This window comes from Mustela lutreola, chromosome 9, assembly GCF_030435805.1.
Source record: "Mustela lutreola isolate mMusLut2 chromosome 9, mMusLut2.pri, whole genome shotgun sequence".
Classification (NCBI taxonomy): Eukaryota; Metazoa; Chordata; class Mammalia; order Carnivora; family Mustelidae; genus Mustela; species Mustela lutreola.
In genome coordinates, this window is record NC_081298.1 from 127,409,122 (window position 1) to 127,433,500 (window position 24,379).

At 36.3% G+C, this 24,379-nt stretch overlaps 1 protein-coding gene across 5 annotated transcripts in view; it reads right to left on the reverse strand.

Annotated features, from left to right (window-relative positions):
- The window catches only part of NCOA1 (nuclear receptor coactivator 1), a 237,361-nt gene that overhangs the window by 108,596 nt on the left and 104,386 nt on the right, over positions 1-24,379 (reverse strand). For 3 of the 5 annotated variants that reach the window (XM_059132484.1, XM_059132485.1, XM_059132489.1), the window contains exon 3: positions 17,710-17,775. The exons of the other annotated variants lie outside the window; for them this stretch is intronic. In XM_059132484.1, coding sequence (XP_058988467.1) covers positions 17,710-17,734 — 25 coding nt within the window. In that variant the 5' untranslated portion in view covers positions 17,735-17,775. The remainder of the gene's footprint in view (positions 1-17,709; positions 17,776-24,379) is intronic. 5 annotated transcript variants of the gene reach the window in all.

The window sequence follows — 24,379 nt, forward strand, 5'->3', positions numbered from 1 at the left end:
CAGGCTCCCTGCGGAACAAAGAGTCCGATGTGGGACTCGATCCCAGGACGCTGGGATCATGACCTAAGCCGAAGGCAGCCGCCCAACCAACTGAGCCACCCAGGCGTCCCCCGGGCAGACTCTTTGTTAGAGTACAGCTAGTGCTGTCAGAAACCCCTTCTCTACCACTTACTTACTTATTCACCTGTACACATATAAAGTAGTTTCAGAACTGTTAATTTACACCCCTATAAGAAACAAACTGACCAAATACAGTACAATATTTATGTACGGTTCTTTCTGCCTTTAGTTTTTTATTAATGGGCTAGTCATATTCTTTGCAGAAGATTCTTCCTGCTTCCTGCCTGGAGGATAAAGACCTCAGTATGGAAAGCCAGTGATGGAGAAGAGGGCAGGGGCTTTTATTATTCAAAATGCCAATGCTCACTTAATCCTCCTCCACCTTCAACATGCCTGTTGTCTAGTAGCCCAGCTGTCCTCTGTTTTCTTTTCTTACTTTTTTTAAAAATTTATTTGACAGACAGAGATCACAAGTAGGCAGAGAGGCAGGCAGAGAGAGGAGGAAGCAGGCTCCATGCTGAGCAGAGAACCGGATGCAGGGCTCGATCCTCTGACCCTGGGATCATGACCCGAGCTGAAGGCAGGGGCTTTAACCCACTGAGCCACCCAGGCACCCCTGTCCTGTTTTCATCCAGAAAATATACTTCAATGGCCCACCTGCCAAGACAGAAGCAGTTCATTAGAACAGTGGCAAAGAGGGTAGAAAATCCAGGCATCTAGATATTTCTTCTTCTTTTTTAGGGGGAGGAGGGGTCGGGGAGAGGGAGAGAATCTCAAGCAGGCTTGATCTCATGACCCTGACATCATGACCTGACTGAAATCAAGAGTAGGATGCCCAACTGACTGAGCCACCGAGGTGCCCTCATTTAACTATTTCTTAAACATCTTTTGAACAATCCTCCTTATTTTTCCTTATCCTTTTTCACCTTCCACTTTTTAAAAAGATTTTATTTATCTGACAGAGAGAGAGACAACGAGAGAGGGAATACAAGCAGAGGGACTGGGAGAGGGAGAAGTAGGCTTCCAGTGGAGCAAAGAGCCCAATGTTGGGCTCCATCCCAGAACCCTGGGATCATGCCCTGAGCTAAAGGGAGATGCTTAACGACTGAGCCCTCCAGGCGCCCCTCACCTTCCACTTCAAAGTTACACAATACTACCACTGCCTGAGCCCTTTGGGGATTCACCGTACAAATTCCATTAGTCCTTAGTTTTCTCCTTGTAAAACTCAGCTTTCCTAGGTTTAACAAGATTGTTACCACTCCTCTAGCTGTTCTCCAGCCTTGAAAATTTTGCCCTATATTTCTCCAATTCTCCCACATCTCTGGATTTATGACTGAACAATCCTTATTAATTATATTTTTGTTGTTTACCTTAACTGTAGTTTGGGAAGGGAATAATATTAACTGTGTGCTCAACGTACCACCTTTACCTGGAATCAAATACTATGTTATTATTGGTAATATTTTATTTATTTTCAATCTTCCTGTTATTTCATTATCTTTTTAAAGTTTTGCTTCATGTATGTTATTTACCCCTTAATCTTTCTGACAATTTTAAAATCCACCATCTTGACACTCTCAAGAACCAACAGCTATTGAAATTGCTCAACAACATAATGAACGATATGACAGAAAGAGAACTAAGAACAGGCAGTAAGGTCTACAAAACAGTTAGTCAAGAAAGTTTTAAAAAGGATCAATTTTAGATCAAGGGAATGTCTCTTCATACACATTAGCTGATACCATGGATTCTGACTTTGGGAAAGCAGAAAAAAACACACCTTCAATTATCAACTGTCACCTTATGAGATGGGTATCAAAACGAGCTGTGGTCTACTGTCCTTTTCTCTATGAAGAAGTAAAAGAAACCTTCAAATCTCTAAGGGCAGTAGATTCTCTCCCCCAGCCCACATACCATATGTGTGAATAAAGTAACCTGTTACTAGTAACACTTAAAACTACAATGTTTATACATTCATTACTTCAATCAAATTAGTGCAGATTCAAGGTTATCATAATTACAACAGGACTTTAACTCTTCTTCTTTACAATGTGCTTTTTGATGAGGAAAGAAAGGGATAATGTTAGCCAAAATCTGGGTGTGATGGGACTGGCTTAGGTTAGCTCTGCAGCCGTCTTGTTGTGGGTCATTATAAATAAGCCATTAATACTAGTGATGGTCAGAAATTACTTTGGTTTACATGGAGTTGAGATTCCATAGTGAATTCTCTGTTCTTACTAATTCTACCCAAAATAAAACTTAAGAAAGAAGGTGGCACCTAAAACTTTGTGCAAAATGGGTTTTTTCCCTTAAGAGAGACTATGAGGTTTTCACAGAACAAACAATGATGCTACCAATCCTCCTCCTACTTATCATGCAGGAGTCATGCTCTCCAAATCAAAGGCAAAAATAATTTAAATAAAATTTGAAATCAACCAGTGATATTGTTAAAAAAATAATTTTAAAATGTATGTAAAGTTTGTTTTTAACTTCTCTATAGCATCTATTTGTTTTTTCTTATTAACACTATGAAGAGGAGGCCTAAAGAAAGATTTTAAAGATGAAATTGTTTATTTCTTTAATAGAATGGCAATATTTACTTGTTTTCCTTCTTAATCTCTGATTTTTAAAAGGCTGATTTCATTGCTCTTATGATTATAAACTGCTTTTATGAAAACCTGGTAATCTCCAGGGAAAAAAATCACCTCTTCATACAATTTTCGGAGGTCTTAAAAAATCTGGGTAAATTCATGGGTATTGGTAGAAGAAATTATATTATGTTGGAAAGATATGAAACCATGGTTAAAGTATGAGCTCCAAGGGGACTCCAGCTGAAAAATAAATCTTGGTACGTGGCAAGAATTCTGAGCGGACCAGCATTAAAGAAAACTGTGATCCCAAGGAAATTCTTTGTGTATGTGGATAAGACATATGAAGAAAGATGTTCATGCCAGCATTATTTATGAAAGTAAAAAATGGTAAGAACCCAAATGCTCATAAATAATAGAACAGATTAGCAAACTCTAGCATACCAATAGAATAAAACCTCACACCAGTGAAATTAATTGAGCTTTAGCTATCCATATCTGCCTATAGGCAACCACATTCCTTTCTTATAACTGAGGCATATTGCATTACGGTTACAAGTATGGATTCCAGAGCTTAACTCCATCATCACTAACTTTCTGACCTTAACCTCTACATGCCTTAGTTTCCTGCTGTTTAAAAAAGCAGACTAATACTTGTACCTATTCCAAAGTTGTTAGGAGAGTAAATAAAAATGATGCCTGGCACATGGTAAACACTGCAAAGTGATTAACAGACCATAGTCAACTAAGTTTAATATCTCTTCTGCTTAGCAGCCACTTATCTCATAAATGATGGCAGCCATCACATTTTCCCTTGGTTTTTTCAGACTTGGGTATCATGCATTTCTTTAATTATTGGTTTCAGTAATATATATTCAGGAAATTTTACGTACCTTCATATGGCTTTTTGTTTTTAATTATCATTTGGCTTCCAGGGAAATACTGATGCTTAAATTCAAAGTTTTGAAATTTAGGGACACTTGGGTGGCTCAGTCAGTTGAGTGTCTGCCTTCAGCTCAGATCATGATCCCAGGGTCCTAGGACTAAGTCCTGCATCAGGACCTTTGCTCAGCAAGGAGTCTGCTTCTCCCTCTGCCTGCTGCTCCCTCTGCTTGTGCTCTCTCCCTCTCTCTCTCTCTCTGACAATTAAATAAATAAATAATCTTTTAAAAAAAAAGATAAAATGGAATTTAAATAATACAGTAAACCGTCAATTCAAAGTACTTTGTTGAGTCACGATTTCTATTTTTTGTTCCCCTCTTTTAAAAAAAAGGCAGATTATAACCTTAAAACCGAAACTGTTTAACTGCCTGCATATCAACTACTAAATCTAAAATATTAATGATTCTTACATTCTCTATTACATTTACATTAAAGGGATAAACACTGAAAAGCCCAGACTACTGGATTTCAAAACTACTAATTCTGGTGCCATATAAACACCTCTATTTTGGATACAAGTTATTTGCAAAAGAATGCTCCTACTATTTTTATGCTCTATTTTAAGCTCCACGCCTATAAGTATCTGCCTATTTATTAGAAGTTCCAAACTAAACTCCTCTATATTCCTGTTCCTTGGCTATTCCCTACCCAGAAAAAGAAAAAGAAAAAGAAAAAGAAGGTACCTTCACACTCACCGGAATGCTACCACAGAAACCCAGATATCACCTTTGAAAACTTTTCCACTGTCACTTCCTATATTGTACTCATTCACCAAGCCCCATCTAGCCTATTGCAAAAATAAGTCAGCATCCACATACATACAAATCTGATATCCTATTTCTGTTTAAACCCCTGCCATGAGGTTTTATCTCACTTATAATAAGATCCCAAACTCATGACATAGCCACTTTTCCCATATGATGCTATGTTTTTGCAGCAATGGTCCTTCCTGAGCTCCTACTTATTCCCGTCTTTCTTCACCCCTCCACGACCTTCACTATAATAATACTCTCTGTTGCAAATAATCTCTTATTTTCTTCACCTGCCCAATTCCTATTCACTATTCAAGCTTCAGCTAAAACTCTGCTACTCTTACCATAGTAATCTAAATCAGCTCTTTCTTATACTTTAATAGTATTTTCTACTTCTCCTTCTCAGCATTTTCCAAAATTTATATTTACCTATTTGTGTGATTATGTGCTTATTGCCTATTGCTCTCATTGGACTTTAAGCTCCTAGAGGAATGTCTTTCCGACTTGCACAGAGTAGGTACGCAACATTTTAAAAGGTTAAATTATGTTACTACTGAACCTATTCCAATTCAACAATGGTAACACAGTTAAAAACTTAAAGAGAACGTGGATCATTAAACTGGTCAAAGGACATTACATCCTTCTAAACAAATCTAAGAGCAGTATCACTGGCATGGGGGTGTGTTAGGGATTAGGCACAGGTATGACAGTGAAAACACATGGAGAAGAGAAAGTTGAAAGCCGTAAACCTGCTGGGTTAGTCTTTACTAATTGGAGAAAGCCCATTTCTGTGGCATCATTCTGCAATATAATTTATCTCTCTGTTTTTGCTATAAGGCAAGAGAAAACACCAGGATGTTGGAGAGAGTCCACATTCAAAGAGCTAAAAATGAAATATAACACCTAGACTACAAGTGTTTAGTTCTTTCTTAAAGAGCAACTTTACTGAATCGGAAGGCAGCTGTTGAGGACTATCAAAACTAAGCTGTTCTAAATCTCCAAAACACTATGGTGGGATGCTCAGACAGGATTTTAATTCCCAATACAGGTTTTATATGTGTTAGAAGATGGCATTGTACTAAGATGGTATTTTACAAAATACAGATTAGATCACTTTAGGTAACAATTAAAATTGGCATATACTTTATCAGATGAGTGTTTGCATTACACGTTTTTCAATGTACAGGCTCAGTTTACTCCACACATGGTCAACCAACAGACAGTCTTACTACCTCTCTGTACCTCTCAAGGGTAGCAAAGAATAGATACTCACTAAAGTTAATGGATAAAAATGCTTGTATCTAGATATTTCTGTTTCTTTTTGTAACATTTCTAAATTACAGATTACCTTTTAAAATAGAGAAACGACCTGCACACGTGCTTAGAGGTTTTAATAAGTGATTCCATATCTCATAATGAGGTGTGCTAATCTACAGTTATATTTAACTTTCACTTTCCATAAGGTGACATGCAGTGTCTTCAGGTATGGGGGGGCAGATAATAACAAAACAGGTAATAATTACACGGTATTTTAAAATCAGATTATAAAATATCTTCTTTTTATTATTTATTTTACTCAGTACACATCATTTCTTGTGTAACAGGCAGAGTGATTCAATCCTCTCATATTTAAGAGCTCAATGTGTGGTAAGCACTATAGCAGGTGCTTGGGTATGGCAGTGAACCAGAGATGAAGTTCCCACACTTCAAAGCTCACACTCCAGTGAGAGGAAAAGATCAATAAATAAAACTGAGTAATTTGAGGTAGTCACTAGGGGAGCTACTTTTACACATTAGACAGAATGATTAAGGCCAGTTTATATGTGAGGGTAATGTTTGAGCCAAGACCGCGCATAGTAAAAACTTCATCCCAAAATGATTTCAGAAATGAATGATGTCATAGTATGTGTGAAAAACTCAGCACAAAGAACCTCTGCTCTGCAGCACCTGGGTGGCTCAGTCAGTTAATCATTTCAGCCCTTGATTTCAGCTCAGGTCAAAATCTCAGGGTCAGAGGATCAAGCCCTGAGTTGGGCTCTGTGCTTGGCAAGGAGTCTACTTGTTCCTCTCCCTCTGCTCCTCCCCCCATACTCTCTCTCTCTCTCTCTCTATATATATATATATATATATACTATGTCACTTCCCTGAATTGTCACCTCTCTTTACATTTTTCAAAATTATTGAGGACTCCAAACCAAATTCAACAATACATTAAAAAAAAATTCACCACAATACAACACATTAACAAGAGAAAGGATAAAAACCACATGATCATCTCAACAGATTCAGAAAAGCGAGGAAGTGGTGATACAACATGGAGGCTTAAGTGGGTAGAAGAAGAATAAATGAAACAAGATGGGATTGGGAGGGAGACAAACCATAAGTGACTCTTAATCTCACAAAACAAACTGAGGGTTGCCGGGGGGAGGGGGTTTGGGAGAAGGGGGTGGGATTATGGACATTGGGGAGGGTATGTGATTTGGTGAGTGCTGTGAAGTGTGTAAACCTGGTGATTCACAGACCTGTACCCCTGGGGATAAAAATATATGTTTATCAAAAATAAAAAATTAAAAAAAAAGAAAAGCATTTGACAAAGTTCAACATCCATTCATGATAAAAACTCTCAACAAGGTAGGTTTAGAGGAAACATACCTCAACATAATATAGGCCATATATGAAAAGCCGATAGCTAACATCATACTCAATGCTGAAAACCCGACAGCTTTTCCCCTAAGATCAGGAACAAGACAAAGATGTCCTCTCTCACCATTTTTATTCAACATAGTACTAGAAGTCCTAGTCACCTAGTCCATAGTGACTAGAAGCCCTAGTACTATAAGTCCTAGAAGTCCTAGTCTCAGCAATCAGACAAGAAAAAGAAATAAAAAAAATTATAGAGGACTGAAAAGAGATTTAATTTATATAGGTTATAATCCAATCGATTTTATTTATATAGGTTATAATACAATAAATATTGTATTTATTGTATTTATAAATTATAAATTATATTCTAAATTCTAAAATTCTAAGCAAATTTTCTAAAATTTGCTTAGTTTTAATTTATAATACAATAAATACAATATTTAAGCCCTTTAATAACCTATTTTTTCTTTACTGCAAATATGTAGCACTGAAGAAGGTAAAGATCACAAATATAGTTATAGTTATAGAAATCACTGCCCTGATTTGTGGTAAGCTACCAGATTTACCTTCCATTATTTCTGTACCCTCAATGAAAATGTCTATGCATTAGAAAAGGCAAGTAACATCTTAGTATTATTCATAAAACCATTTAGATGTTGTAGGGACACCTGGGTGGCTCAGCTGATTAAGCATCTGCCTTCAGCTCAGGTCATGATACCAAGGTCCTGGGATGGAATCTTGGATCAGGATACTTGCTCAGCAGGAAACCTGCTTCTCCTTCTGCCTGCTGCTCCCACTGCTTGTGCGTTCGCTCTCTCTCTGATAAATAAACAAAATCTTAAAAAAAAATGTTTTTAGATGTTGTAGACCCCATGAAAAGATCTTGGGACCCTGTTATGGATTGAATTTTGTCTCCCTAAAATTTGTATGTTGACACCCTAGCCCTCCAATGTGACTGTATGTAGAGATAGAGCCTTTAAGGTGATAATTAAGGTTAATTAACATCGTAAGGATGGGGTCTTAATCCAACAGGATTAATGTCCTTATGGGAAAAGGAAGAGACACTAGGAGTATACTCACAGAGGAAAGTCCATGGGAAGACACAGAGAAAAGGTGGTCCTTTGCAAACCAGAAAGAAGGTTTCACCAGAAACCAACACTACCAGCACTTTAATATTAAACTTCCGGTGCCCAGAATATTGAGAAAATACGTTGTGTTGTTTAAGCCACCAAGTCTGTGGTATTCTATTATGGCAGCCTAAGCAGACGAGTGCAGACCCCCAGGAATCTGCAGATCTTATTTTGAGAATGTGGGCTCTAGGTATATATTTACTATCTCTTTTACTGTTCTTAAGGAAGAGGGCAAAGGTGTGTTCAAAGAAAAAGATGGCTACCTGCAGCCTGGGAAAGGAAATAAGATGATAACCAGGAATACTAAAGAACAGAAATTTCCCAATAAAAATGGAAAAAATTATAAAGTACAATAGATAATCCATATAAATGGGCTCTCCCACCAATCCACATCTAGATTTCCCAAATCCCATGTTACTTAGACTCTGAAGTTCAAGCCTCCTATATCCTTCTTACTATATCACTTCTCTGAATCGTCACCTCTAACTCCTTTTAACCCTTTGAACCATCATCACTTATTTGACCTTACAGAATTTGGTTAGGGAGATTTGAGGTGAACCTTCTGTCTGTCCTAAAGTCAATATTCTTTTTGAGCATTCAGGCACATCATAAGAAACTACACTCTCCTGATTGACTTCAGTTCCCAATATCTTCCCAATGTTTGGTAAATGTCCTCAGTCTGTAGCCCTCTTTTCTTCAATACCAGTGTAAACATACAGGAACACACACACACATTCATTCACACATGAACACACACGTGCGCACATTCTCTCTTTCCTTAGATAAATACCAGTGTTCTTCTACACTGAATTTAATTTAAAAATCTATTGAGTATCTTATGGATGACATTTCAATAACTTCAATACTGAGAAACATATGTGCATAAAGCTAGTTATAAATTTAAGCAAGAAACCATAAAAATTCTTAACAATGAAAATAATTTTATAAACCCACAATGGACTAAATTAATCCTAGAAAAATGGGCAAAGAATTAAAAAAGTAATGCACATTAGATGATATATAATTGGACAACAAAAATGAGAATATATCCAACCTAATTAATAACTGTTTGGATTAAATTAAAAATAAGGAAAAGTAATTTCTCATCTACTAGGCTGGTAAAGCTAAAAGACTGACAAAATCCAGCATTAGTGAGGGTCTAGGGAATTATGCAGTGTCCCACATCATTATTAGGAATGTAAATTGGTGAGGGCTTGGATGGCTCAGTGGGTTAAGCACCTGCTTTCAACTCGGGTCATGGTCTGGGGTCCTGGGATGGAGCCCCACATCAGGCTCCCTGCTCAGCGAGGAGCCTGCTTCTCCTTTTCCCTGCCCTCCTCTCATGCTTGCTCTCTCTTTCTCTCTCAAATAAATAAATAAAATCTTAAAAAAAAAAAAAAAAGGAATGTAAATTGGTACTGCCTTTCTGGAATTACCAAAATAATTAAAATGTACATAAAAAGCAATCCACCTTCAAAGAACTTGTCTTCATCATATAATCAGAAGTGCATTAATTGTAGGGCAGCCACTCTCAGCTGGGACCTTCAGCTTCCTCCAGGGAACATTTAGCAACGTTTGGAGACATTTTTGCTTGTCACAACTTGGAGTAGGGAATGCTACTGGTATCTAGTGGGTAGAGCCCCGAGATGCTTCTGAAAATCCCATGATGTACAGATCAGACCCCACAACAAAGAATTATATGACCCACATGTCAATCGTTCTTAGAAAGGCTGGCTTCAGGAACTTTTTACCACTCTAGCTACCCTACCTCCTCCCCAGAAGGGAAGAAAATTAAGTCTTCTTTACGTCAAACTCTAGTATACTAACTAGCTATGTAACTAGCAGGTGTGGATAATGTGCACTAAAAGGTCCAACTGCTATATGGCTCCCCTTCTCCTACATATAAATTGATTCAGCCTGACTTCCTAGAAATGGCTGAGCATCTTCCTCTCACACAGTTAATGGGTCAAAATACATGGGGATTAGAGGTGTCACAAGTACTACCACATGCCTATCATTCTGTGAACTGAACTTGATAGTCAGCTAACAGAGTAAGGTCAAACATTAGGTCTGGGGGAATGAGACAAAGGTGTGTGCTAATTCCTAACAGAGCCTCCTAGGATACATGAATAAAGAGATCTGTAACAAATTGGGCCCATGGGGAATGCAAATTCATGAGCTCTGCTTAGAAACTTGCCTGAACACATACCAAAAAATAAAATCTGAATCCAGACGGGACCCATGTTCAGGGCTATGGTAGTTAAATTATTCCAAGGGAAAACAGAAAAGTAAAGTGATTTTAAATATATCAGATACATAGTTAGGGGACAAAGGAAACCTCAGGAACGATGAGAACTGAAGTACCCTTGTTACAATTTTCTGGATGTTTCAAATGTCATATTCTAGGCATGGGGTTAATGGGTAAGTAAACCCTCAGGGACCTCATGAATATGGGAGTTACAGTCACAACCCCCTTTCGCCTAATGAGGAAAGTGCAGTGGATAGAAGTGATAGGGGCTGGGATACTGCAAAGAAGAGGTAAGGAAAATTCGTAGCTTAGTTAACCAGATGAAAGACAGTATCAGGAATTCAAAATAGAATTGCTTTTCAAATATCCTGTTATCATCTCTTTCCACTTGCAAGAGAGATATTTTCCCCAATTAGCCTAAATTTCATCACATACGTCTAACTCATATAGATATGCCTGGAAAGGTCTTGCATATACTAAATTCATAGATCAAATCTCATTCTTTATAGCAAAGCTAAAATATCTCATTCAATGAAATCCTACTGTGAACCATTCTTTTATTTTTTTTTTTTTTAAGATTTATTTGGTTGAGAGAGAGAGAATGCAAGCAGAGGGGAGAAGGGACATAGGGAGAGAGAGAGGAAAAAAAACTATAAGCAGACTCCCTGCTGAGCAAAGAGCTCCATCTCAGGACCCTGAGATCATGACCTGAGCCAAAATCAAGAGTCTGATGCTCAACTGCCTGAGCCACCCAGGTGCTCCCAAATCATTCTTTTAAAAATTATTCCTACCTAAACATCTCTTTTGTAGAAAATCAAAGTTTTACATATGGGGCAGTGAATATATAAAACATTTTAAAAACACACATGGGGTGCATGGGTGGCTCAGTCAGTTAAACATCTGACTCTTGGTTTTAGCTTAGGCCATGATCTCACGGGTCACGAGTCAGATCCTCACCTGTGCTCCCCACTAAGCGAGGGGTCTACTTGAAGATTCTCTCCCTCTGCCCATTCCCCCATGCCCGCACCCATGCTCCCTCTCTCTCAAATATATAAGTAAATCTTTAAAGCACACACATAAACACACAAATAAGAATTCAAATATGCCCATACTGCTTTCCATATTCCCAGATTCCCAGACAGTTAATAATAACTTTATCATGACAGTTGTCATACATGCTAAACACACCAAACTATATAAAACTTGGCAATAGCCATGAAAATAGAAATCCCAATTTAATACCAGTTTATTATAGCAAGATGAACAGAATCTACCCAAAGACATGCTCTTCTTAAGTCTCAGTTTAGGCTACTCAGTTAGGCTATCTTGCTGGGAAGGAATTTAAAGAATTTTATAGAAAGGATAAGAATTTTACCTGGAAAAACTGTAAAGAATTTGTAGAGCGGGCACGAGGAAGACTGAAAGAGTGTGCAGAGGCTGAGAAGGCGGGGTGTTTGGGGGAGAAAAGGTCAAGAAAAGGTAGGAAGGTGGCATCTTAGTAAGAAACAGGAAAATCTGAGAACTAGCAAAGATATTTAAAGGCAAATTACAGGAAGTAAATCTTGCTGGATGATACAGAATGCATCATCGCTTTATTCCTACAAAATCTTTCAGGAATAGTCTATACAGTATTCATAACCAAAAATATAACTTTGGCATTATATTTTTGTATTTTTTCCCTTTTTTTCTTGTATGCAAGAAATCCTGAAGAGAGCTTCAAGGACAGAGAATGGTAGTCAAAGGGTCAAGACCAATTTGTCCCCCAACCACACAAAATTTACATTGTAAAAATATACAGGTAGTTAAATTGAAGTACAGAGTAGTCTATTGCTCATTGAAAAATAACATATTTCTCCAAGTCAACTAACCAGTTAGCAAACTGGTTAATACAAGGTCATAAGAAGCCACAGTTTATGGGTCTGGATAACCATGACCCACAAACTATTCTATTCTGCATTCACACGTTATATGCCTAATCTTCGGTAAACATCTTTCAAATGAAAGTAGCTGGATGGTCAGTGAAGGGTAGACAGGAGAACATGAAAAGATGAATTAAAAGTCATCGCTTATCACTGGCAAATTTAAATTGCATGTCCCACTAATGCTGAATCTAAGGTCACACCGCTCTGTGGAAAAAGGTTAAAGAACCATCAACGGTTTAGAAAATTATTCTATTTCAGTCTTGTGTAAGTATTTTCAAGAAGGTTCACCATGTAATTTTAAGTCTAAAACAAACCCAAGTAAATACTTTCCAAGAATAAATTAAGGACTACATTCATAAAAGAATTACTCCTTAAGATGCAATTATCTGATTTTAATGATGCTTAAATTAAAAGCAATTAAACAACTTAACAGGGGAAAAGTGTCTATGAAGGGTCCTGTTCATTGTTGACCATGGTTAAGAAATTTTAAAAAAAGAAAAGAAAAAAACCCAACACATTTTGTTTAAATTCCTCTCATGTTTAAATCTAACAAAAGCAAGAATGATAACATAAGTAATATGTAACATCAAATTCTTAATCATAATTGAAAAGACAGTACAAAATGTCTACTCTTTCCTATTTAACCATCTGGAACATGTTACAAACTCCCTGAAAGCAAGAAAAATCTGCAAGTATAATTACACTCTGGGACTATTAGCATGACATGCTTCAATAAATACTCCTAATAGGATCTGCTGATATAATAATTGGCACTAAAACTGATGGATTTTCATTATTCGGCTATTTGTTCTTACTAACTAAACACTCAAGAAAACCAATAAATTGTCCCTTGAATAGAAACAAACAAATACCCAGCAAGGGCAAAATGTGATGGGTTGCAGAGGGACAAAGAATAAAGATCTGGCAATGCCTGAGTTCTATTTATATTTTCTCTCTCCCTCTCTTCCTCTGGTCCCCTACCCCCCAAACCTGCCACAGCTATCTGGTCAAAAGTGACTTTGTTAGGGTTAGGAGAAAATGCTACATTAAATCTCGAGCTGGCCAAATTCCAGTTGGCTGCAGGTCTTCAGACCAAATCGTAACAAGGGAAAATATCCAAAATGTATTCTACTTGACGGTTTTGGGGATTTAACATTTAACTACTTAAACTGGAGGGATTAAGCAAAGAATGAACCCAACTGGCTAAGATCTTTAGGAAGACGGCTCTGGTAGCTGAGCAATGGAGGCAAGAGGGTTGTTGTAGCAATCTAATTCCAATGTGATGAGCGACTGGACTGATGGCAGCAAATGAGGTGAATGAGGCACTGGACTAAATTAACAAGAGTTGGGGGTGAACAAGAGAGGTTACATTGTCCACACATCTGAATTATAAATATAGTTCAGGTTTACTATTCAAATCCAGAAAATACAGGTAAGTAAAAAGAATAAAATATAAAAATAACCCGTAAGTGTTCCAACTAGAATTAATGGAAACAGCTGTATATTTACTCTTCTATAAACATAGATCCAGATATGGTTTTGTTTTAATGATTATGGATTCACAGTGCACATATTGCTTCAAAGCATCTTTTTTCACTAAATTTATGTATATAACTTCTCATGCTATTAAGTATTCTTCTAAAAAGATTTGTATTATCTGAGAAACACTCCTCGCTCTCTCTGTGACACAGTTTTTAATCAAAGCAGTGGTGCAGGACTTGAGATTGGTTCTAATTTTTTGCTATTAAAAACAATACTACAGGGCATCTATCTGGCTCAGTTGGTAGAGCATGCGACTCTTTTTCTCAGGGTCATGAGTTCAAGCCCCACATTGGGCATGGAACCTACTTTAAAAAATAAATCAATACATTAATAAAATATTAAAACACAATGTTATGATAAGGCATCTTTCTGGCTAAAATTTTGTTTACATTCAGGATTATGTTCTCTGAATAAGCTCCTACAAACACCACGTTTCCTGGCACAGGAGACTGGGTATATATTAATGCCACTAAGCCAAGAATGAGTTTACAGGAGATAACAGATGTCTGATGGAGAGGCTAATGAATTCAGTTATGTCTACATTAATTATGAATATGACATACAAGCAGATAAATCCAGATGACTTCCAAACAAGTGTTATATAAAGGTTCTGGAATCTCTGACATATTGATGATAGTGAGTACATGAGATGACCAAGGAAAACTGTAGAGAGAGGAGAATGAATTACTATGGAAACACCCCAATGTTTGGGGTCAGGGCAGCAGTTAAAGCTGAAAGAGCAAACAAAAAAAAAAGAGAGAGAGAGAGAGAAAATGAATAAAGATAAGAGGAAAACTAGCAGAAGTTGAAGGCACAGCGATCAGTAATGCCCAGTTTCAAGAATTATTTTCAACCTTCCCAAAGAATCACAATCCTTTAAAACGCAACAAACTCTTAGAAAAGTGCCCAGAGTCAAGAGTTCTTGCTAAAATAAACCCCAATGAGACACAAATGTCCCAAAGATACTAGGAATTCAATATATCCTAATACAACCATAAGCACTGAACCTACACTCTTTTATGCTCAATGTGTCTGTCAACTTCACCCAACTTCATGCCATAAAAGTCCAAATAAGGAAGAATTCTAGGTAAATTTGTGGTATAGCATTATAGAGAGTTTTTTTTTTGGGGGGGGGGTGGCCTAAAATTGTTTTTCTCCCTTCAAGATTTTGGCTACTCCTAGTGTGCTAAGATTTATTATTATAGAAAACACGTTTACAATTTCAACCTCATTTTACAAGCTTTCCAAAATATCTTTTCCAGAATTAATTTTTACAAACTTGATTTCATTTTCCCCTTCCTCTTTCTACCCTTTGCTTAACCCTGAGGATTAAGGGCTTTAGTCCTCCTACAACTGGGTTCTAAACTTTCCAATTGCTCCACTTTCCCCAGCTTCAGTCAGGGACTACTCTTGCAAAACACCACAGTACTTGGTGGGCCTCATATGGATATACAAGTTGAGTTGCAGATCAAAGTATTCTCTTACATCAAGTCACAATCATCTGGCTGCCAGAACATGCAGAGATACTGCTTGCCCTGGGGTTATTTTTAAAGACCAACCTCATTCATTATTCCTATAATCACGGATTCCATTCTAGCCATTACAACTGCCCATTTCAATATCCTCTTCTTTCTTCCAGTCCCACCTTCCTCCCCTTCTAAGAATTTCTTTATTCATTCCCTTTTTCATATCCCAGTTTGGCCAAAGGAGTGGTCTTTCCCTTGCATATTTTTAGTATGTTACTTTATTGGGAAGGGGCACTAGAAAAAGATCAAAAGAAATCTCAACGCCTATACATACAATTTTATTGATCAACAGGAAATTTATACCAGAGCAATGTACTATACCAAATTAAAACTATGAACTATAAATGAGTCACTGAAACAAATATTTTTTTCATCGCATGTGAACAAGGATGAGAGAAAAGGAAATGTGTAAACAGTACCTGGCGATATTCACCCCAGTTCACAAATTATCATTCCATCCTCTGAGGATCATTGTTTCTCCCTCTCTCCTCCCGAGAAGCATAACTTCATATGACACTAGTACCGAATAACAAGCACATAGGCCTCAGAAAGCACAATACCTCAGAAATCTCTTTAATAGATATTTCAATATTATGTTTTACTTTTATTTTACCTTTAAAAACTGCTTTAGTAAAGCCTAGACCCTGATAAACTTTCTTAACATCTCTGATATTTTCATTAATGTGGAAGATTTTGTTAGTGAATGGGACACTTTTAGTGCAATGACAATTTCTACCAGCCTTAGCTTTGCCTCCTCTCTAGATTTATGATTCTAATCCTCCACATCATCATTCTCCTTCTGGGAAGCCATTCTTCATCCACTAAGGTTTGGTTGAGTATCTCTCCTATGTGTCCCCGTAACACTCTATGTTTACCACACTGTAGCAGCTAGCAAAGTATTTGCCTACATATCTGTCTGGATGCGCGCAAGCAGACTGTCAACTCGTTGAGAACAGGAAGGCTATGTCTTACTCACTTCTGTATCTCCAGAATCTAGGGCAGTGTGTGTCACCAAATATATTCTCGACAGAGTCGATGTGGCCCCCACCAGCACCATTATCCAGTACCATCCAACTGCTCTGCTCCTAGACTAAGGCTTATTATAATCTCCTGAACGGGAATCAACACAGTTTTCTTAGGGAATACCATAAATCCTGATACTGATCTTCCACTTTGCATATGGTTAAGCAACACATTACAGGTTCTATTTATTTCTTCAAAATCTCCACGAAGTAAAAATAATTATCCTCTTTTACCAATAAGAAAAGTAAAAACTCAGAAAAGATAAACTGCTTTCTCATAGCTATACAGTAAGCAATTGAGGAAAAGATTCATGCCTGTCTTCCTGTAAATCAAAGATGTTTCTACTATACTATTCTGCTTCCCTTATACCTATACTGAAGTGACATGAATATATAATAATTCAAATATATTTTTCTTGCTATATTCTACAACGTTAGATTCCTTCTGGGAATCAATAAGATGCTAGTTATCTGGAAGACCATAGGGATTAGGGGTTAAGCTTATATGCTCTGGAATTATATTAACTATCTGGATTCAAGTACCAATTGTGCTATCTGTTAGCTATGTATTATTGAGTAAGTTTTTAATATTGCTGTGCTTCAATTTCTCATTTATAAAATGAGAATAGGAGTAGTAGCTATAGCACTGTTGTGAGGAACAGATTACAAGATGTGTGAAGGATTTAGAATAGAGCCCAGCATGTAATACTACTACTAACAGCCAGGATTATTGCATGCCTACTATGTATGTTAACTTACCTTCAGTAAACATTAGCTATGAATGTTTAATTATTTAAGCTTACACAAAAAGTCTTTAACATTTTCTATGCCAGTGGTTATCAAAACTTATAGTGTATCCAAATTATCTAAGAAGTTTTTAAAAATACCCACAGGACCTGCATTCTGCAGATTCTAGTCTGTGGGTCTGGACTGGTTTCTAGAAATTATTCTTTTGAAGAATTTCCAACAGGATTTCCAGTCTCTGAAATATACTAGAGGTCTTAAAAATTTCTGCTACATAGCATCTGAAACTGCTCAATAAAATATAAAAATTACCGTTTTCAGTGATGGATACCCCATAAAGAATGCAAGGGAAAACCACCAACATCAGCAATGGAAACAAATCAAGAAAAAAGATGGAAAAGCAAGCAGCAAAGCTGCCAGGAAACACAGGGGGCATAAACTAAGAGTAAGAGAGATCAAGGAAAAAGGCTCAGGCCTCCTGAGGTCTCATGCCATCAGACAAAGCCGGGACCCAAATGGACAATAACCCAGGAAAAGGATGAACTCAAACATCAAAAATACCTCAAAGGCAAACATCAAGGAAAATTTACCTCTTTGTTTTAGCAAACACATCATGAGAATTTGATGCCTGAATCATCTACACCATGTGGATGTTCCTAAAAAACCAAGAGTAAGAATTTTAAGTTAAAATCCAGGTTGACAGACCAAGCCCCCCAACTCCAAGCATATAGTAGAAGGAAATAAAAATCCACTCTAGAAGAATATATCCTGAACTTAAACCAAAGAGTTTTCATACTTACACAGGATTCCAAAGAAAAGGAGTTCAGAATTCAAGAAGAAAATCACAAAACACACAAGTAAATACAGCACTATTATAAAATATCAGTAAAAATTTAAAAATTTGTCATAAAAATTTCCAGCTATGACAAATTTACAGTAGCCTACACGGTCACTAGAAAGGAAAGTATGAAAGAGAGGTTAAGAAACATGCAGGAGAGAACAGAATAATCACTACCACCAGGACTATATTCTCTGATTCACAACACAATGAAAAAAAAGTCAGAAAGAAACTAAACACAAAACTGCCAAGCAATTGGAAATTTAAAACTCCACCTCTAAATAACGCACAATTCAAGAAACAATACCAGAAAACAATTATTTCTTAAGAGAAAAAACTGTAAAACTAAGAACGAAACAATAATGAAAATGCTACATTTCAAAACTATAAAATGCAGCAAAAGCAACATTCAGAGGAGAATGTATTCCCATAAATATTAGGAAAGAAGAAATGGTTGAAAGTTTTATTTTAATATTAGGAAAGAAGAATGGTTGAAAACTAATGGGCTAAATGTCTAACTATAAAGTTATTTCAACAAATAACCTCACCTTAAAAAAAATAAAGAGCAAGAAATATAAAAGTATAAATCAATGAAATGGAAAACAACACAATAAAGAGAATGATAAAACCAAAAGCTGGTTCTTTGAAATCAATAACAAAATACCCTTGATGAGGTCAAGAAAAAAAAGATACAAATTAATTATTAAAAATGAAGGAGAACCTAACTATAAATAAACCAAAGATTAAACAAATAGGATATTATGAAAACATTTCCACGAACAGATTTGAAAACTTAAATGAAATAGGTAATTTCTTAAAACAAAACCCATTAAAACTAACCTAGGGCACACTAATATAAACATATGACGGAACAAATAAGTAAAGAGAAGAATTCCAAAAAATATATGGCGCTACCCCTCCTTCTAAGAGATGGTGCTTAATCTCTAGACTTAGTGGTTTAGGAACTCGTTACCAAAGAATTAAGTGGGGAAAGAGAAGAGCAATAACTTCATGATGGGACAACCTGCCAACACTACCTCAGCCATGTGAGGAAGGTTAATTCACCATCATCAGTGACGTGGTGGATATCACCTACCCCCTAAAATGATGTGATGAGAACGGCACTTCCTTTTGGTGGTATTCTTCTCATAACCTCAGTCTGACCATGAGAAAAACACGAGATAAACCCAGATAGGGAGATATTCTATAGCACAGCTGGTTAGCACACCTCAAGAGTCAAGGTCAAAAAAATAAGGAAAAACTAAGAAAGTGTCATAGACTTAGGAGATTGGAGAGACATGACCACCAAAAACAAAGGGATACTCTGGGTTGGCCCCAGACAGAAAGAGGATATCAATTAAAAAATAAAATAAAATAAAATAAAAACTATTCAAATCCTAATAAAGTCTGAAGTTTAATTAGTCAACACTGCTGTCCTAGTTTTAACATATGTATCATGGTAATGGAAGATGTCAAGAATGGGGTGGGGTTGATGAAGGGCACTCTAGAACTTAATATACTATTTTTGTACTTTTCTATAAATCTAAAGTTATTCAAAAAAAAGTTTCCCTTAATTAAAAAAAAAAAAAAAAAGCTAACTAACCAGGAAGATACAGAAAGACTTAATAATCCTACTGGTCTCAAGAAAACTAAATCAATAGTTTAAAAAATTTTCTCCCAAATCATGAGTCAATTAGCCTTAACAGTACAGGATTTGAACTGAGTGATCAAACTAAGAATTAACTCCATATACAGATTTTCTTTTGTGTCTTGATATAAGACTGCTTGTTCTTAAAGGTATATTACATGGCATTATAGAAAATAAGAAAATATAGACAAGCAAATGAAAAAAAAGAAAACCCAATCGTAACAATTTTTTAAAAAATCTCCTCAAAAGGCAGTTGAATTTTACCAAAAACTTTCCCAGAAATGGAAATATTCCCCAATTTATCCTATGAGGCCAGTATAACTTTAATACTAAAACCAAACAGTATTAGTAAAGGAAATATGTCGATCTTACTCTTAAACACAGGTGTGAAACTCTAAATAAAATACAGGTATCCCTCACAATCGAGGCCTCATCACAAAAAATGAATTTATAAAGCACATTTTATTAAAAGTGGGGCTGATATCCTTTATAAGGTGTATCAAATGGGGGGAAAATGCCGTATTCTTTAATGTCCACATTGTCATTCACTATCCTTTCTCCAAAACTCAGGACCTACCTAGTTCTATAGCTTCCAAACTACGGTCCAAGTCACCCTGAGGTGCCACAGTGAACCCACCAGTGGAATCAAGGGATGTTTTCAATTTGAAGGAAACAGCAATATACAACATCTGTCAAATATCACATGCTTTCTTTCATAGTTTCAACATTAAATCACACTGCATTCCTTTTGATGACCTCTTTGTGAATCTGAGTTTATGGTAGTTGCTGCAATAAAAAAGCAATCACCATGTGAAAATCAACATGGAACAGGAAATGAGCGTGGCAGTGCCCAATCTCATTCCAAGATTTGAGAAGTTATGCAATAATTTCAAGCACACACATCCCACTAGTAAGTACAGTTGACTCCAACAGCATGGGTTTGAACTGTGCTGTACAATATTCTATTTTCTTTTCCTCATAATTTTAAAAGCATTTCTTTTTCTCTGGCTTACTTCATTGTAAAAATACAAACTATGTATCAATTGACTGTATTATCAGTAAGGCTTCCAGTCAAGAGTAGACTATTAAGTAGTTAAGTTTGGAGGCTTTTTGATTGTGCAGAGGATCAGTGCTCCTAATCCCTGCATTGTTCAAGGCTGACTATAATTGCAGTTATTTAAAAATAAAATGAAAATATAGCTTTTTCTTTGAATTTATCTATGTACTTTTTTCAAACAGCTACTAAGCTATTAGGACATAAATATGAAGTCGTTTGAACCCAACTGCTTAATAAATATAGCTTTTAGGTATTTCTTTTGTTTGGTCTTTCTAAGGGCACCATGAACTGGGGAAGTTTGGGAATTTCTGAAAGAGGCACTTTACAGAGCATCCCTTACTATCCAAACTAAGAATCTAAAAAAATGTTCTTACTGAAAGATACTTGTATTAGCAAACTGCATGTACTGATGAAAAAGATTTGTCCATATGAGTTTATGCTAGGGATACAAGTGTGATTTAACATTACAAAGATATAAATATTATTCACAAAATTAATAGATCAAGGGAGAAAACTCAAATGATCATTTCCATAGTAACTGGTAAAACATTTAATGAAATTCAACATTCCTGGTAACATTTTTAGAAAAATCTTAAAGAGAATATCCTTACTTAATAAAGGGTATCAAGAGAACATAGAAGATATTGTAGATAATTGTTAATTATTTGGAGTATTGACTTTAAAAACAGAAATAAGGCAGAGAGAGTCACTGACCACCACCTCTATTTTATCTATACAGTTATAACTGGCACAGTGTACCTAACAGGGGGAGGGAAAAATGCAAGAATTGGTATGGGAGAAACACAACTTGGCCAAATGATGGAAAAAAAGAAACTGGATGATCACACATGGCAGATTTCTGTGGGCCAAGCCTATAAGAGGCATACATTACTTCTACTCATATTCTACATAATAGATCTCATCTAAGTAGACATTCCTAATGCAAAAAAAGATGGAAAGGACAACCTAATCTGTGCCCAGGAAGAACAGGAAATTTTTAGTGTACATCTAGCCACTCTGTGCCACAAATTGAACTGGAAAATAATTTAGCATTATCTGAAACTGAAAATGCATATACCATATGGTCCAGCAATTCTATTCCTAGGTACAGGTGTGTTTACACATGTATACCACAAGATGTGTATGAGAATACTCATTGTGATATTGTTCATAATACCACATAATAATAATAGAAAAAACAAGAACGAGTGTATCAATCAACAATAAAATAATATTATTGCGTATTTACAACTAGCCATGAGAAAAATCTAGAGAGCAATGTAAATGAATCTTAGAGACCTACAAGAAGATCTTAAAAAGAAACACACAATATGCCATTTATTATAAAGTTCAGAAATAAATAAATCAATACTATTCTGTTTAGCATAGATATATATGCAGCAAGACTTATTTTCAAAAAATTAAAAGAGGTGGCAGGAGTGTCTGTGTGGCTTGGTCCGTTAAGCGTCTGCCTTCAGCTCAGGTCATGATCCCAGAGTCCCAGGATCTAGCTGGCGTCAGGCTCCCTGCTCAGTAGCGAGTCTGTTTCTCCCTCTTCCTCTGCTCCTCCCCCCGACTATGCTCTCTCTCTCTCTCTCTCTCGCGCTCACTCTAGTAATTTTTTTAAAAATTAAAAATTAAAAAGAATTTAATTTAAAAATTAAAAAGAATATGGGTATACATACTACTGCTTGGGTCACACTAATATACTTTTTGATGGAGGACAACAATTTTTTATTCAATAAATTAAGGAGATTATAGAATAGTATTTTATGGCAACTAACAATATAAATATTTTAAATAGCTCTACTTATGCTCTTATTTATTAACACAAATATACTGATTACCTAAAGAAAAATATTTAAGAAAAATACCAGTTATTACATAGACGTTTAAAAGAATTTAACATTTATGAAAAAAATAGTTTACCAGCTGACCATCCAATTACTTGTTGGTAGTCTTCCCCAACCACGTGACCATTTAGCAAATTATACCTAATATAACAAATGAAAGCTACATTGAAGTCTCAGTGGCCATCCTGAATTTTAATTAGAGTGAGTATTTTTTGAAACTACAGAAGTAGTAAAAATGAACAATGAAGGTGGAGGGGAGGAGACATAATAATTCTAACTAAGTTTAAAGGAATACTTGTATTCTAACCTCTTGGGAAAAGGTGGGAAGAAGGAAGGGCTTTTTTTCCAAAGAACAATCTCCAGAGGAATCCCAATTAATAAAACTGTCACAGAAAGGAGTGGGATTAAATGCTCAGGAGCTCTTAAATCCTTTTTTCCCAGGACTGTTAAAAATGTAGTTTCACTGATTATAAGTATACAGTATTATTTTAAAAATAATATTGAAGCTACAGAATTGTAGAAAGTTTTCCATGTAAACTGCATTAATATTTTAAATTTATAAAAGTGACAAGCCTCAACAATACCAACTATTTTTTATTGCAAGATGATAATATGTACTGAAACCTTGAAGATATAGACTACTTGGAAAGAAATCAGTCGACTTGATAAAAACTGAGGCAAAGAATATTAACTAGGATACAGAAAATAAATGCAGTTTTATTTCAGTAATTCAAATTCTGTGCATATCATAAAAACTGCTATAAATGTAATCCAAAGAAAAGATTTACCATGGAACTGAAACAGTAGGAGGTAAAAAGGTTTGGAAAACAAATCAGAGTTGGGCCTGAGACGCACGCACAGAAAGAAATACTACCATTGAAAAAAGCTCCTATCTGGAAAGAAAGCAAGAGGAGGCAGGCCACAGCACAATGACAATGGTAGGACTATGTGACCGGACCAAGGAATATCCCCACTGTTAGGACTATGGGCAAAGCAAAGTAATGAAAACAAAAGCACACACAGTGTGATGACAAAGTAAAGAACAACAGGTGGGAAATAACAGATAATCTCAGTGTTACTTTCAAGAAGTGACCAATGCACTCATGATTTTTTGAGACTGACAGGCTAAAGAGAAGGGGAGTGAGAGAAAAAGGTAAAAATAACTGACTGAGGCTACAGTTTCAGGTCGCCAGGGCTCCATGTAAACAGTAGGGCTAAGGCTGAGGCCTATAAAAATGACTCACCAGACACAATAAGCAGGCAGAAGGGCTCTGTATAAATTAAAAGATAATCCAATTAACAGAGCTTTCTTTTAAAACATGTAGTATATTTCAGTCATAGCTAAGCCTCCCACTTGTGAGGCTTTCCACTTGCCCCATTAGCTCTACTATGTAAGATGCTCCAAATGCTATTTTATGAGAGCTTAAATCTGACATCCTTCATAAATTCTTCCCAGAAAATAGTGGTAAATACCCTCCCATTTTGAACTTCTACAGTTTTTTTGTCTTCATCACAGCAGATACTAACTACACAATTGACAGAGATGATTTATCAGTAGTTTGATATCTTCAAATATTAGATTCTATACTATAAATTTTGTAACCAAAGTCTGCTGACCTCACCAAGTAGGATAAAATTCCTTAAGGGGCACCTGGGTGGCACAGTTTGGTAAGCACTGGTCTCTTGGTTTTGGCTCAGGTCATGATCTCAGGGTGGTGGGACGGAGGCTTGCGTGGGCTCCGGGCTCTGCGCTGGGCACTCAGCACAGAGTTTGCTTGAGATGCCCTCTCCCTCTGCCTCTCCCCACTGTACTTTTGTGCGCTCTCACTCTCTCAAATACATAAATAAACCTTTTTTTTTTTTT